Genomic DNA, 15,665 nt, shown 5'->3' with positions numbered 1-15,665 from the left:
AACTTTCGCGAGTATTCCCTTAAAATAATTACGGAATTACATTAACACAAAAAAATTAACCTTATTGCAATCTCATAAAATATTTTGATCTTACCAAGCCGGTTGCGATTAATCATTTCAATTAATATGCATACAAACGTGAATAATATTGGTCAGTGACTTGATCTAAAATTATAAACTCTTCACCCTGTAAACAGCTAGTTGATTTGCATATAAAACGACGAATTTTTAAAACTGTCAGGAAAACTAACCCATAGAACCCAAATGCTTTGTCCACTTTGTTTAAACTATACTAAATAATGACAGTTTATCAAAATCGAAATTTTGTTAATAATTCTATAGTAATAATGTACACATTTATTTTCAAAGCATTAAAAAAATGTATGTTTTAATAATTTGTGTTGTATAAGGTTATGTGAATTATTATTTTTAAATACAAATGATAACTTATCTGTGTTATTTAAATAAAATCAACGTAAATCAAACGGTATTAAACGATAAAAATCAACAAATGTTATTTAATATCTAATTAAATACTATTATATAAATAATAATAAATAATCTATATATAATAAATAATATAATAATATAAATAATAATAATATAACGAGTATTAAAATAAGTTTTAACGGATAGAACTCTTAACAATTTACTCTAAGATTACTCTTAACAATTTAAATAAGGTTATTCGATAAAAAATAAATTACCATAATAAGGAAAACAATTAGAAAAGAACTTAAAGGCAAAAACAATATTTATCTTAAAATAAAATAACATTAAAAACCCATAACCTGTAATCGACGTTTCTGCTTTATTAGCTTTGGTTGCGACAACATTGCTCAATAAACCAGATGCCAGAGGAACGTGCTTTTCCTTATTTTTTCGATTGTTTGTCAAAAGTTGCTTGATGACTTCTTCAAATGGATTAACGGCGTTTTTCGGTGGACGTTCCAGTTGACGTTTCTTCGAAGGAGGCCTAAAGTCTTCTTCGCTTGTCTGAAATAACAGAATAAAAATTAATATTGGCTTTTATAGTTTGCAATGCGATTGCGACGGGGATATATGTACCAAAGTCGAAGACGTAGACCGTTTTCTGCCAACAGACTTGTCATCGTCGGATGACTTCACGGCATCATTGACATTGGTCTCGTCTTCTTTGTGTATGTTTTTTGGACTTCGTTTAACATATCTCGCCGTGGCCACATTAGAATCGGACAACTTTCTCTTACTGACTTCTTTTACTGAGTTGTCCCTTGTCGTCTTAACATTTACACACAACAGCACCGAGCCGGTCTGAGTGGTGCCAGTGTTCATGAGACGTCCGTCCTCGTTGCAGTACTGCGCCGTCTCTATGTACTCGATAATCGTTTTGATGGCGTCTTCCACCACGGAATGACACAATTCGTCTTCACCCAACAAGTCTGTTTGATTGCTAGCATCTTGAGATACCATGGTGGCGTTAGGATCTTGGATTGATTCGGCGGAGGCGACCAAGTCCTAGTCCAAGTTTTTACCACTGAAAATCACCGGTGCGACGCCATCTCAATCGTGCACGACGAGCAAAATATATTGTTATAACTAAGGCCGTTAAATTATAATTATGTTTAGCCAATACGATTTTGCCTATGAGTTGAAGCCAATTTGGCGGTACAGGAAACCAATTTAGACCTAAAAACTGGATAAAATAACGCCTACTTAGAATGATCAGATTTTAATTCTATAAACATAATTGATCTCATAGATCTTTTTATTCGTTTTGAACATTATACTGTTTCGTATTCCCTATAAAACTAAAACTAGTCTCGACGTCCAAATCACTCCTTTGGTGTACGACCATTTTTCGTCTATTTAACGGATAATTAGACTCCTAAGATTGTACCTATCATCTATAAATATTATATCTAAGAACCTTGGAAGAACTGTGCACATAGTTACATTTTAATATCTCGATATTGAAACATGTCTTATAACTTATGACGTCCTCTTAATACCTATCACTAATATGTCAAAAATGTGTTTCATGAGCAATAATGATTTATGTATTTCCGAAGAAATTTGGTCAATCCTTGTTTTAATCTTCTCTCCATTCTATGTTAAAAAAAATCCATTATATACACATTAAATAAAACAAGAGTATTTAGGTTTTAACAATAAATCTCGTTGTATACAATTGATTATATCAATCTAAACGGCATCAGTAACACAACGATTGATTATGCTAAAATACATTTTTAAAAATGACAACAAAATATCCAAAAATGGAACCCTATAACAAGTAATTAGTTATCTTAAGCTATTTAAGTCAACAAGTTCGCTCTCTGGTGTCACTCTTAGTCATTCGCAATATATTTCTCTAGACAGGCGAATGACTAGAGAAACAAACCGACACTCTTCTCCCCCGGGGCTCCAAACTTGTTTGGTCAACGTTGGTGGTAATCTTAACCCGTCAAATCAAAAGTCCGTCTTTTAAGAAATCAAGATATATATACAACCGTTATAAAGGTTAAAACGAAGCAAACATTTTGAAGTAAAGTAAATATAAACCCGTTTTGCAATGTAGGTATTTTAAGAAAAATAATCTCGGATATTGAAAAGAGATTAGCTATCGAAATGAAAATGTATTTCTATTATTATCATCATTAATTGAATAAATTCTGTGTGTTTACACATGATTAGAGATAATTTTATCTCTATTTAAATTTGTTTTAAAATTAAAACTAGACTCTTCGATTTTCAGCACATCATCAAAGTTAAAATCTAAGGAGATTGCAGATAACCCTTCTTCACTTGATAAATTGTTATCCATGATAGATCATTTATTTTCTAGAAATTATATAATATCGGCTTTCAGTAGAAGTTAGATAATAGACATATTATAATAACATAGACGTATTTTAACGTCCCTCGAATAACATACTTGATACAACTGTTTGGCAGAATATATGGCACAAGCAATTACATGATAAATTAAATAAGAATTTCCTGTAGTGTAATTGCTTAAATTAATTAAACCCTAAATGTCAGACCGCCATTTTCAAATGGGTATTATGGAAGAAACATAAATTAGTGACGTAAATCATACAAAAGCCGGCAATTGACTTCTCCGTAAAACAAAATACAACATAATATCGCCTCCACTTTGAGGTTCCAAAAATTGAATTACAATATTCTAAACGATCGTTGTTTTTGATCATATAAAATAATATTATACATGTGTATGACGATCAAATACTATGTATAACGTTAAATTGATAATAATTAAAAACTATTTAATGTATTGGCGCGCATTAAAACAATATTTTGATTTTTTAAATGGGCAATAAATTTTATTTTTTTGGGATCTTGACCCAGCTGAGTAGGAAATATGTTAACGATGACCTAATATCGTATAACAGTACTATGTCAATTTTATGTTTGGTTGTATAGTAATTTTATTGTACGGTATATTTTCATAAATACCTATATAGATATCGTACACATTGTAACTTAACAAATATTATTTTCAAATTGATTACATGTTCACATATACATTTTATTAAATTCAGTATGATTAAAGATATAGTTTAAGAAACGCGTTGTAGTAAGTCTATATCCGATAGCGTGCCATATTCGACCTAATTTCAATAACCTTATAATTTATAATGTATAAAAATAAAGATTATAGACTATATTATTAAAAACAGGCTGTAGCGAGTAACCCAAAGAAATTAAAAATGTTTCTGGATCAAACAATAAACTAAGGTTATTTTAAGATTAAATATTTACATTTGGCGTGTCCTTCTACCTCGTGGTATTGACCTCATAGTTAAAATGTATACTATCAATGGCGTGGCGGAGAGTTGATAATTGTCTTTAGGGACGTTAAAAATATGAAGCCACTTGTATTTATTGATCCGATTATTTATGAAATTATGTAATTTAAATGATCACTGAACGAACTATACATATTTGAATAAATCGTAATGACTGTTCTATTCGTTGTTTATAGCGATATATAAATAATGTATTTCAGCGATGAGCTAGTAAAAATTCATGATAAAAAAATTTGATTACATTGGTAGAGAACATTTCTGAATTCATAAAATAACACGGTGGTTTTATATTTTTTATTTACTCAGTTTTGTTTAGCAAATTGTACACATTGCAAGATAATGTAAAGTAATAACATGGCAAAGGGTTCAGTCCGTTGTATGCGCTGATGTTGGAACATTGCTGCCGGAATACGTATACGCTATATAAAGAGTATTAATTTTGTGGTTAAGGGTTTATTTAAATATTTAATGATTTTATACTATATATCCACAAGTGTTGCTTACGTTTTTGTGGAAATAATGCCGGAAGGGAAATTTTATATCCTACCGTTAAAAACCAAAAACAATTATAAAGCTGGTTTAAGAATATACTACTAAGATTACAGTGAGATAACATTTTAGATCCTACCGTTAGCTTCAAAAAGAAAGTACAAAGCTGGTTTAATAGTACTACTGAGATAAAAAAAAATACTTAAGTAAATACCCGGTACTATTCTAGATCTAAATTCCACATGGTCGTAATTACTATTTATAAAACTAGCAACATTTCCTTGGAGAAATTTGTACACATAAGTTCTAAACTACAAAATTATTTAATTATAAATTTACTGTTATCGATTTCCTGTTATGAAATGTTAAGGTTCGCGATAGACATTAAATATGTATCAGTATAACTTTAAAAATAAACTTTTATAAAAAAAAAAATAATAATAATAACATAAAATATAGTTCAATAGAATTTTCTTGTCGGGCATTATTGGTTGACAGACGATTATTAAAAGTCAATTAATAAAACAAACATAAAGAGAAGAATCTGAAAACTAAATACCTTTGGCTAATAAACTCTTTATTTACACACTTCGAAATCATTGAGGGGGAAAGTGTTTACTTAAATAAAATTAAGAACACCTTACAAACATAATATCCAGATACATTTTACCGAGACGACGACCCAATTCAACGTTCAAAGTTTTAGAGAAAAAAAAATGTATATTATTAAAAATGTATAGTTTACTATGTAATGTACATAAATATAGTAGAAAAGGGGTATTATATTTACACGCCTTGCGGTTACTCCCATTTGGATATCTACGGGAAAACACGGTACGAGCGACATCGAACCAGAGCCCTGAAGATAGAACATGCAAGTGTTTCGAAACGTTGGCGAACCAGTCAAGATATCCAAATGAGAGTAACCGCAAGGCGTGTAAATAGTGTAAATAGTAGAAAGGTTTTGATTCCAATATTCCAATTAAAAAACCAGTTTGAATATGAAAATAAAAACGCTAAAAAAAAAAAGATTTAATAGTGTTAGCTAAAACTTTTGGCCTTTTTTTTTGGATTATTGTCTTTCTGAGAATATAAATAATAATTCAACACAAGTGGCATTTCAGAAAATAAATCGTTTTTACATATACTATTATGTAGTCTAGACATGTCAATATTTTAGACAAAGTGTATTATGAAAAAATAAGCTATGGCTATCGACCTTTTAATAGGCTAAAGGAGCACGTGTAGTTCTATTTTCAAGGCTACAGCCAATATAGTGGCTAAATTATAAACTTAGTGTATAGAAAAATGAAATTGTATTAATCCTAATGGACAAACCATTACTTTACCTTCCCTTTATACTGTTGTGTTATAATTTATGTAGGTATTATTTTCTCTTTTAGGGATCTAACTTGAATATTGAATAGACAAAAAAACAATTAACTTATCTGTGAATTGTATAACGGTTATACAATATACTCAACATATGTAGTACGTAGATTGTCTAATGGCTATAGGTATAATTATGTAAGGGTTTTTGAGCTTAAACTAATTGAAACAGGAATATGCCACACATATTTTATAAAAACTAAAAACGTATTTTAATAATGAAAAATCATATATTGAAAAAATTGCCATAATAAAATGAAAGCGGTCACTAATTGGTGAGATATAATAATAATATCATATTATATGATAAAGTCACAAGAAAGCAAAACAATGCATTTTTCATGACCTTAATTTAAGTATTTATTTGTTCAGTTGCAATTTGTTTAATAGATGCACTACAACTTATAACTGGACTTATTTTTAAAAATTTTAAAAATGAGCTCATAATGTTTTGGACTTATTATATAACAGATTACATTTGATTAATTTTATCATTTCGGTAGTTACCACTGCCTTATTAACAATGCGAATAAATAAAAATGAAAAAATGCTTATACGATAAAATATGGTTTCTGCAGAACTAGCTAAAGAACGAAATACAAGAGAGAAAACAAAATGTAATTTATACTTGGCGATAATATGTTTCAGGAAACTATATGATAGTGCCATTTACTTTAAACCACATTGTTTATGTTTCCAAACTTCCTTGCGATACCAGGAGTATTTTGTAGAATCATTGTGTGTTACATTACTCATTTACAAATGAGTACAGTTTGAAAAGAAAAATGGAGAAACGCACTTCCAGCTTTTTAATTTACTAAATCCGCTTAATGCTGCAAAAGTATTTTTTCTCTGTAACCACGGGAACAACATTAAATGGGATACGTAGAAAGACGATATTTTATTTATAAGTAATGGTCTATTAACAACAACAATGATACATTTGTAATACATTTTCATTATTATAAACTTGATACGAAAGAGTTTGAAAAAAAAATACGAATAGCATTATTTCATTTTAAATTAGGACACACAAAATAATTAAAAACTAAACTTGTGTACAACGTGTCTTAGAAATACACAAATAAATATTATTGGTCTTGAACCTTTATTTTGAAAAAATAACATCAATAAACAGAGCGGATCCGAAAAATGATAACATACATTGGTGGAATGCGTTCAAAAACCAACCAATCCTGAAAACCCTATGTAGCCGATTAAACAACAAAATTAACGCATTAACCCTTTTAAAAAATTCTATTGTATTCGAATATGTCTTATGATTTTTTCCAAACATTGTTTCAGATTCAAAGCACTGAGGAATCGTGACAGTAGGAGGGGAGGACTTGAATTAGTGCATCGTCGATGAACATAAACAATTTGCAGTGATGAATTGTTGTCAACGCCAAATCGACTAAACGTCAATATGCGTAGTTTAGTATGAAACTGTGGGAGATTTTTTTCATACTACATGGATTTCATTCAGTTTGTAAGTACAATGAAAAATCGCATCGTCGCGCAAACGACGAACTTCTATTGAAACAATTTACCGTACCCATGCTCATTCGTCGTGTCATTCGGCTATCGATCCAGAATTCGCCTTAATATTCATTATATCTATTCGGAAATCACCTACACAATATATACCTCTTCCTCTGGTGGTATACACCGTCGTCAGTATCGTTTTTTTCAATTAGAAGAGACAGACTCGGTATTTTTTTTTTTTTTTCATTCGTTCGTTCAATTTCCGTTTGAATGGTTTCTGTTCCGTCCGCTAAAGGTTTCGTCTACTTTATTCCTTGGCCTACTCGATCCCGATAAAGACCGACTCGCGTGAAATTTAATTAAACATTCGATTGCACAACATTAATATTTTGAAGAGGGGAGGGGGGTTTTGCTAATCCAGTATACCAGTACCGTAACATATCAAAAGGATTTCTGATAAATGAACAAAAAATCGCATCAATAAAAACAACTTTAATGTGTCTATGTGTTGGCTTCATATAGTTAATTTGATTATAAACATTAGATATCTAACGGTGATTAAAATCAAATAAATTATTTTTGGATTTTCGAAATCGAAACCGTTTTCATAGCGCAATGATAAAAAGTACAATCTAATTTAACGCTATAATTTTATATATATTTTTTTTTTTTGCTGAACAAAACCTAATAAAAAAAGGGTTCTGAAAAGTATAATAAAAACTAACGTTCAAACCCTTGTTGTATAATATAACTGTTATTGTTCTGATGTATACTTGCGTGCTGTGCATAATATTTACCAGTCTGTTTTCTCTAGTGCCGAGATAATGCGTTCGTGGTGACAAAAGCAAAACGCGTCTTCATTAAATAGCGTGTAATAAACTGATAATAACACATATGCTTAATATACTTCTCTTTTAATTCTGACTTAAGCTCGTGTATCATTAATACAATGATGGTATTTATATCGTACATTTTATTATGAGTATCTAAATTTACAACACCATTTTCTCTGTACAATGTATATCATGATCATAAATTATAATGTAATATTGTATGCGTTAGAAGTACATAAATTAAATTATTATTTAAATTTTAAATCACAAATATATTAGATTGTAGGAAATATACAAACATTTGACAACAAAATCACATTTTTTTTTTTTAAGTTGTTGTATTCATTATTACAATAAGGGATGGGTAAACAGAAATTAGATTATTGACAACAATTCGATCATGTTATTAAGTATTCGACTATTGGTAATTATTTTATAAATAAGAATAATTATAATCAATCAATCAATCGTTTGTTTAAATATTTCAAAACGATTAATCGATAATCGCCCAGTCATAATTACGATACACGGTTAATATATTTAATTATAGTGTAACAAAATTGAAATTTTAAAAAGAAAATTTTTATTTAAAAACTAATACAGAAAACAGAAAAAATTAAAGCTATTGTCCAGAATAAAAGCTTAATAATCAATTATGTTCTTATTTTTCAAAAGAGTTGTACCTATAATGAATTTCAATAATTAAAGTTTGTTTTAACTTCAACAGGGTGCTCATCCGTCGGTCAAGCACCTGATGACATCACAGTCATGTTTATTAGTCCAACTACTGTCAAAGTATCTTGGAAAATAACTTTGAGAGGTATTGAAAAATATGACGTCATGTACAAACCCACTAACGCCAGGTATGACAGTACGCCATTTAAATATTTATATATTTTAAATTATATTAAAATAGCAACCCTGATGGTATAAGTGTATATTTATCCTGATTAACAAATCGAATTTGACCTAATTGTTATAATTGTAAATAAACAAAACTTTCTTATAAAAATTTATACTCGAAAGTTAGATCGTATCAAACATCAAATTGTCAAAACCCAAAAGTACTTAAAAAAATTACATTTAGTCATATTAAAACGATGATTTTTAAACTCCTTGTTTATCTGACAGCTGTAACATGTATTAGTGTAATTCGCTTAAAGCTCAATTTTACTCAAATCCGATCTAGTTAAATAGGGCAATTTATACAACATTTATTTAAATCCTTGAAGAAATATTTTATTAGAATGTTCATCCGAAGAGCCACTGCTAATCCCTAATAGAAAACGAGGTCGCATAAAAATATCACATCCCGTGCTGGGAATCTCATTTATTTTGGCCAAAAAAAGATAAAACGTTTTTTGGTTTTGACAAATGCGCCAATCTAAAAGGGGAAAAGTGCAGACTATAACCGTTTAGAACCACACGAGCGCCTACAATTTTTACACTCTATTTTTAACATCCAATTGAGTTTTTTAATCATTTATTGTCTAGTAGTCATGTAATAATCGGATTCCGCTCGTTTCGCAATCGTTTTTAGATTATTAAAATACAAAACACAACTTTTTAAACCTATAGCTTTTGCAAAAAAAAAAAAATATAATAATAATAATAGTAATAACACAACAAAAAATAATTTAATATTATGATGAGTTACGTTGTTGATGTCCTCGACTGACGGACATGCAATTCCCCAGTCTATACGATTTTATCAATATACACTTGTCTGGCCTGGTCACGATATTCCTTCACTAGTCGTTGGACTAGTCGGTTATTATACTTATATTATATGTATGTACATAGGCAACCGACTGGCCAATCGGCGCCGCGCCATTGCCAATTAAATATGCAACGGTTTTGAAATTTAAGTGCGTTTCTCTGTCATTGGTCAGTTATAGGGTAGTGGCGGAGATAGCAGTGAACTCCGATTCCGTAACACTCGGCAACTTGATGCCCAACACGCAGTATCAAGTAACCGTTACAGCGTTCAAAGCAGGCCGACGGTTCAGGAGCAGACCAGTGGTATTCAAAACTCTGAGTAAGTACACCAAACAATTATGATGTTACAATATGTGTAATAAATGTGACCATGCACCGTAGCGTACCACTTATACGTGTATTCCACAGAAGGTCACAAAGAGTGGCAATAATTGTGCCGCGGGTAAGTCACCAAAACCAAGCCAAATCGTCGTTCCTCTTGTGCACTTAGAGGATAAGTGTGACCGAATATTTACCTTTCGTCTTGTCTCGGTCAAACCCCTTCAACGGTTGTCAGTCTAAAATGAATTCGTAATAATTACAAAATGATATTAGAGTTTAATTGTTTTGTACGTATGTGAAATATAATATCAAAATAATTAGATTTTAACAAGTTTTCAACGTCTTGTAACAAAGACAACACACTCGTACCACTGACTTTTCTCACTTGACTCGAGTCGTATGAATTGGCGGTCAGAAGTTTCCGTTGTAACTATTTACCAAGCCCGTAGAGATATATTCATTCCAGTAGCTAAATTGCCTACACAGAACGCCGTCTAACAATAACGTAATTATCGCTCAAGAGCGGCCGCTTTTAGTAAAATAATTCATTTATTTCTATCGCACGCACAATACAGACAATAACGAAAACGTGATTCACTTTTGAGTCTTAACGATACAACAGTATAATCTGAATTCCATTTGTCGTATCATTGCGTTAATTATGTAAAAAAAAAAAACACATTGCAATATAAAAAAAAAAAAAAACGATCATAAGATTTAACCGTTGTGTCTTGTTGTTATTTTTTTTAAAAAATGTAATAATATTATATTTTATGACAAATTGAGATATTAATTATCAGCAACGGTAAATGAATAGTTTATAATTAACTACTCGCTTAGCATATCTTTCGATCAGAAATCGTATGTCGTCGATACTTAAGAAAGTCAAAAGCTGAAAAAGTCCGCTACTTGCTTCTTAATCTGAAAAAACTGAATAAAATTTGCCGGTTATTTTTTTTTTTTTTTTTTGGTCTTTACATAAATCTTCGGATCGTGTCGGTTTTTTGGTGTAAGGTTTATTGTTGTTAAATATAATGGTATTTATAATCCACAATTGTATGCCTACCGCAACACATTCCAAATTATTATTATGCAACTAATTATAATTGGTATGTATCACGTTTCCATGCCAATGATTGTTCCAATTATTCGTGCATTAGCTAAAACAGCTAGATAATATATTGATTTTTAGTATTTCAGTAAAAGCCATCAACATCAAACAATTTATATTTACTTAGTATGACATTGCATTATACTTTATAACATTACATTATATTTACTTGTGTCAATGGTCATTGTAGAGCTGATAAACAGTTAATCAGTTAAACCTACAAATTTGAATAGCTTGAAAACTATGAGACATAACCTGAAAACGTTATTTGGTCAAGTATAATCAAGTCTAAACCAAACAGCTATCTCATGATATAGTGTAACACAAAAAACACTCATTACAACACAACATATTACCTGGTTTAATGTAAATCCTATGTTAAAATGTCAAACTCTCAGAAGAAACTATCGTTAAAGCGCCGTATGAAAAAAAAAACGTTAACGAATAAAAAATAATAAAGCGGTATTGTGACAAAGATTTGTATCGTCGCAAAACTACTTCAGTCTCGAACAAGAACATATTATATAGTATAAGCCTTTGAGTGTTTTATATTTTAACCGCCTTTGCTTATTACTGCCATTTACTTTAAGAAAACTGTATTTTATCGGTTGCTTTATTTTATGTTTTTGTGACGCGTGTTACGATGTTACATTGTAGGATTAATATAAAATGTCGCTTTGGCCTCACCGTAAATGTATTGCTAGTGGTTTTTATTTTGTAAATTCAATATTGAGTATAAAAATTAAAAAGCGTCCAATCATCAAAACGTATAAACTATAAACCCGTCACAACTGTTGGTCTTGTTATGGTTATTGTAGGTGTGTATTTAGATATCGCTATTGAACCACATAAACCTCAGATAAATCTTCTGATTCGATTGAATTATCCGGTAACGACGTAACGTCGAGATTGTTTTTTTATTTAACAGAAATATTTTAAGTACGTTTTATTTTTTCAGATAAAGGTGTGTCTTGGCCAGATATACGGCATTCCACGATGAACACAAGCGGTGACGTTGGCATTTCTCCACCAGACGTTGTCGGTGGCTCTGCTCATACAATACCGCCAGAAGATTCTACGTCTTCTCCTTATGTTCAAGTAATAGACAGTTAAAAAGAAAAAATACTCACAAGATTATGTATATATATATATATATATATTATGCTATCGAATCAACTTGCAATTCAATTAAGTTGGTCTTAAATATAATATGTTTATGGTACAGTAAGACAGTTATAGAACATGTCGGAGGAAATGAATGATCGCTTTTTCATTATTACTTTTCACTTTTCTAATTACCATCACCATATATAGCTTAACCGGTCTTGAAAATCCAATTCTGCCAACATGAGATCATCTGATCATCTGATCTTTTGACGAATTCGTCATTTTAATAGTTTATTTTAACAGGTTTTTTTCGTTGAACTTAAAAAATAATTTCATTTTTATCAATAATTAATAAACTACAATAAGCTGCATAATAACTAATATAATTACATGTAAATTAAAACCTATCCGAAAGTTATTCATGTGAAATTAAAACCTACCTAAATTTGTATTTAAAAATTTGTTTATAAAATAATTCTCTTCGAGGCAGAGGATTTTATGTAAATTTATTAGTTTGAAATTACAAAATACTTATAAGGCTTCAGCAACTAAGAAACTTTTTACATAAGCGTTTCTTACCTCTAATCTAACAATAATTCAGTATACACAAGAGAAATAAGTCCGTACAATTCTAGAATATTGCAACAACATCAGTGGCTAGTAGTTTAATAGTAATATGGCCATATAGGTTTAGTTAGTTAAAATATTCTATGGTGCTCTGGCTAAGAAATGATAATTTTGAATTGTACTTAATTTCGACGACTTGCACTACACTAGCCGACTTTTTAATATTAAAAAAAAACAACAAGCATATTTTCTAACTACCTTTAACTGAACGTCGACGTCGTTTCAGGTACGAGGAATCGAAATAACCATTGTGGTGCTGGTCCTCATGGTCTGGGTCGGCGCAATTATTATGTTTTTCAACCGGTGGGGTAAAATCAGGATGCTCATACCGTACCAACCCGACTATAAGGACACACAACTCAAAGTACCCGGAACTGGAGCGTGCAACACGACAAGTTCCTGTCAAAATCAAACCGGTGCCGGTTTTTGCTGTTCGCAGGTCAGTGGCGGTTTGCATAACGTTCCTCCTCCTCCTCCTTCTCTACCATAACCGTGGGAATACAATTTTTAAAATTGTCTAGATTGTGTGATGCACGTGAAAACGTATTTTTTGAATTTACCAGTTTCTTCAATTTTTTTCTTTTTTCTTTAAATCATATATTTTGTCAACCTAAGAGCGCGCCCGAAATCCAGCGAAGTTCGAGCGCGCCTTGTGTATAGTGTCGCACACATAATATAATGCATATTCTCCGGATATCATTAGTCACCAGAGAAACCGGGGGCCGCAATATTTTAGGGCACAATACGTTTACACGCTGAAACTTGAAATGTACATGATTTTCCGAACATTTTTCTGGTGGTAAATGGCACGAACATTGAAAATATGAAGTATCATTAGCAAGAACGCCTCGTAAAATATTATATCAAAAATGAACTACACATAATACCTACTACATGACGTAAACACGTAAAAGAATAAAATTTAAAACTACTCTTCGTCTTGCAAGAGTACTCACTACTTATGTTTTACCGTTATCAGAGCACGTATTTCCAAGTATTCAACGAATCACATGCATTTTTAAACGTGATTTTAATTACAAATATATAATAAAACTATTATTGTGCAATAAATAGACAATAATAAATATTATTGAAAAAAATATCTTTTTGTAATACTTAATTATTAAATTAATTCAATAATTTGCTATTCTATTAATGTATTCATTTAAGATAAAATGTTATGATATTATCATTCACCTTTTAATTTCGTCCACAAAATTATAATATATGAAAAAAAAAAACATACGATTGGCTTAAATTAAACTTTGTAGTATTGTAACTTCTGAAACAAAAAACGCCAACCGAAAAAGACGCACAGGTTAAAATGTTTAGTGTTGCTTTCTCCCCTTATTTGATACAACTAGTTGTAAGCCGCAAATAATAATTATTTAATGAAAGTTTCCAATCATTAGAAACTTCCATTTAAAATAATTATACCTTAACTGAAATAGGCTGAGGCGTTTGAATACGATAGAACGAGTAAAGTTGTTTACCGTAAACACTAGGTATGTCGATTTGGCAATTAGTCGGATAAGCTGAACTCAAATAACCGTTAATATGCAAAACTATGAAGGGCCCTAACGATGCGTGGCTAGTCTGTATCAACTATACTTCAAAGTTTCCCAGAAGTCCTCGTTTATACTTCTATTCCGCTCGAATGGCTAACTAGAAATCGTCCCCTTCGAACGTTAAACTCTCAAGTGTGCTACAGAAAATTGTAGAAGTTTATTGAATTAAGCAAAAATAATACACGAAGTGGCTGCATCTCTACCTGGAACCTATAAATGTTCTCATTAGCAAACTGGAAACCCAAGCAAGGTAAACCCAATAACTGGACCACATTTATAATTGATAATAATAATACCCAGGCTTTAGATTCGTAATGAAGCGTTTATATGAAAGTTATTTTATCACTATCAGTTAAAATAAATTCTAAAAACTTGTGACATCCCCGATCCCAATATGTTTCTGACCCGACTATGCCCAGATGTGTACTGGATTTTTTTATTTAACTATCTAAGATTAATGTATTTAATCCGTTCTTCTTTATCAATAAAATATCATTTTTTCATTTCATTTAATAAGTTCATATTTATTGCACAATAAATTAAGTTAAACCGATTGTAAGCTGTTATTGACACTTTGAGTAATGATAGAGCCACAAAAATGTGAACAATAAATTTCATTGCCAGAAGTCGTTCTAAATAATGGAATGTCATTTATAAGAACACTAAATGTATTTATAATATTTAAACTGTTGTAAAATAACATTTTAGAATAATCCTTCCAATGCAAAACCCATAATAGCAAATAATCATATTAATATTTCTAAAATATAGTAAAAAGTGCGTGTGGATTTTTGCCATCTAGATATGAAATAGATGAAAACAAAGTTTAAAATAATACAAATAATGTATTATTTAAATTAATGCAAATGAAATATTTTAAAAATATTACATCTAAATAAAATGTTGTTGGAAATATACGTATACCCGGGGTCTATCTGGTGACTTGGTTTGGTTGGGTGTAAATGTTGTGTCGGTTTTGGACAAACTACATACATTAGATATGCGCCAGCCATATGTGATACCGGCGATATGTACATGATAATTTATACTTCGTTCGACTAGTTGTATTAACAATAATTCTATTACCACTAAGTACTAACTTGAATACTTGATTAAGTCGAATGTGCATGACATTTACCTCTTCATACGACGACCGCGGATTCGTCGGGCATGACGGTGTTTGGGACATGTGTGCTTATTTTCC

At 30.7% G+C, this 15,665-nt stretch overlaps 1 protein-coding gene across 2 annotated transcripts in view; it reads left to right on the top strand.

The window, feature by feature from the left end:
- Positions 1 to 15,665, top strand: part of LOC126841896 (uncharacterized) — a 45,093-nt gene that overhangs the window by 21,592 nt on the left and 7,836 nt on the right. For both annotated transcript variants that reach the window (XM_050578663.1, XM_050578662.1), the window contains exons 2-6: positions 6,996 to 7,179; positions 8,736 to 8,871; positions 9,901 to 10,046; positions 12,118 to 12,257; positions 13,120 to 13,332. In XM_050578663.1, the coding sequence (XP_050434620.1) occupies positions 7,131 to 7,179; positions 8,736 to 8,871; positions 9,901 to 10,046; positions 12,118 to 12,257; positions 13,120 to 13,332 (684 nt within the window). In that variant the 5' untranslated portion in view covers positions 6,996 to 7,130. The remainder of the gene's footprint in view (positions 1 to 6,995; positions 7,180 to 8,735; positions 8,872 to 9,900; positions 10,047 to 12,117; positions 12,258 to 13,119; positions 13,333 to 15,665) is intronic.

This window comes from Adelges cooleyi, unplaced genomic scaffold (genome assembly GCF_023614345.1).
Source record: "Adelges cooleyi isolate 19-005CV unplaced genomic scaffold, UGA_ACOO_1.1 ACOO_flye_CR_arks_rails_tigmint_CR_PRNA_41, whole genome shotgun sequence".
NCBI classification, from domain to species: domain Eukaryota; kingdom Metazoa; phylum Arthropoda; class Insecta; order Hemiptera; family Adelgidae; genus Adelges; species Adelges cooleyi.
This window is presented reverse-complemented; position numbering and strand designations above follow the sequence as displayed.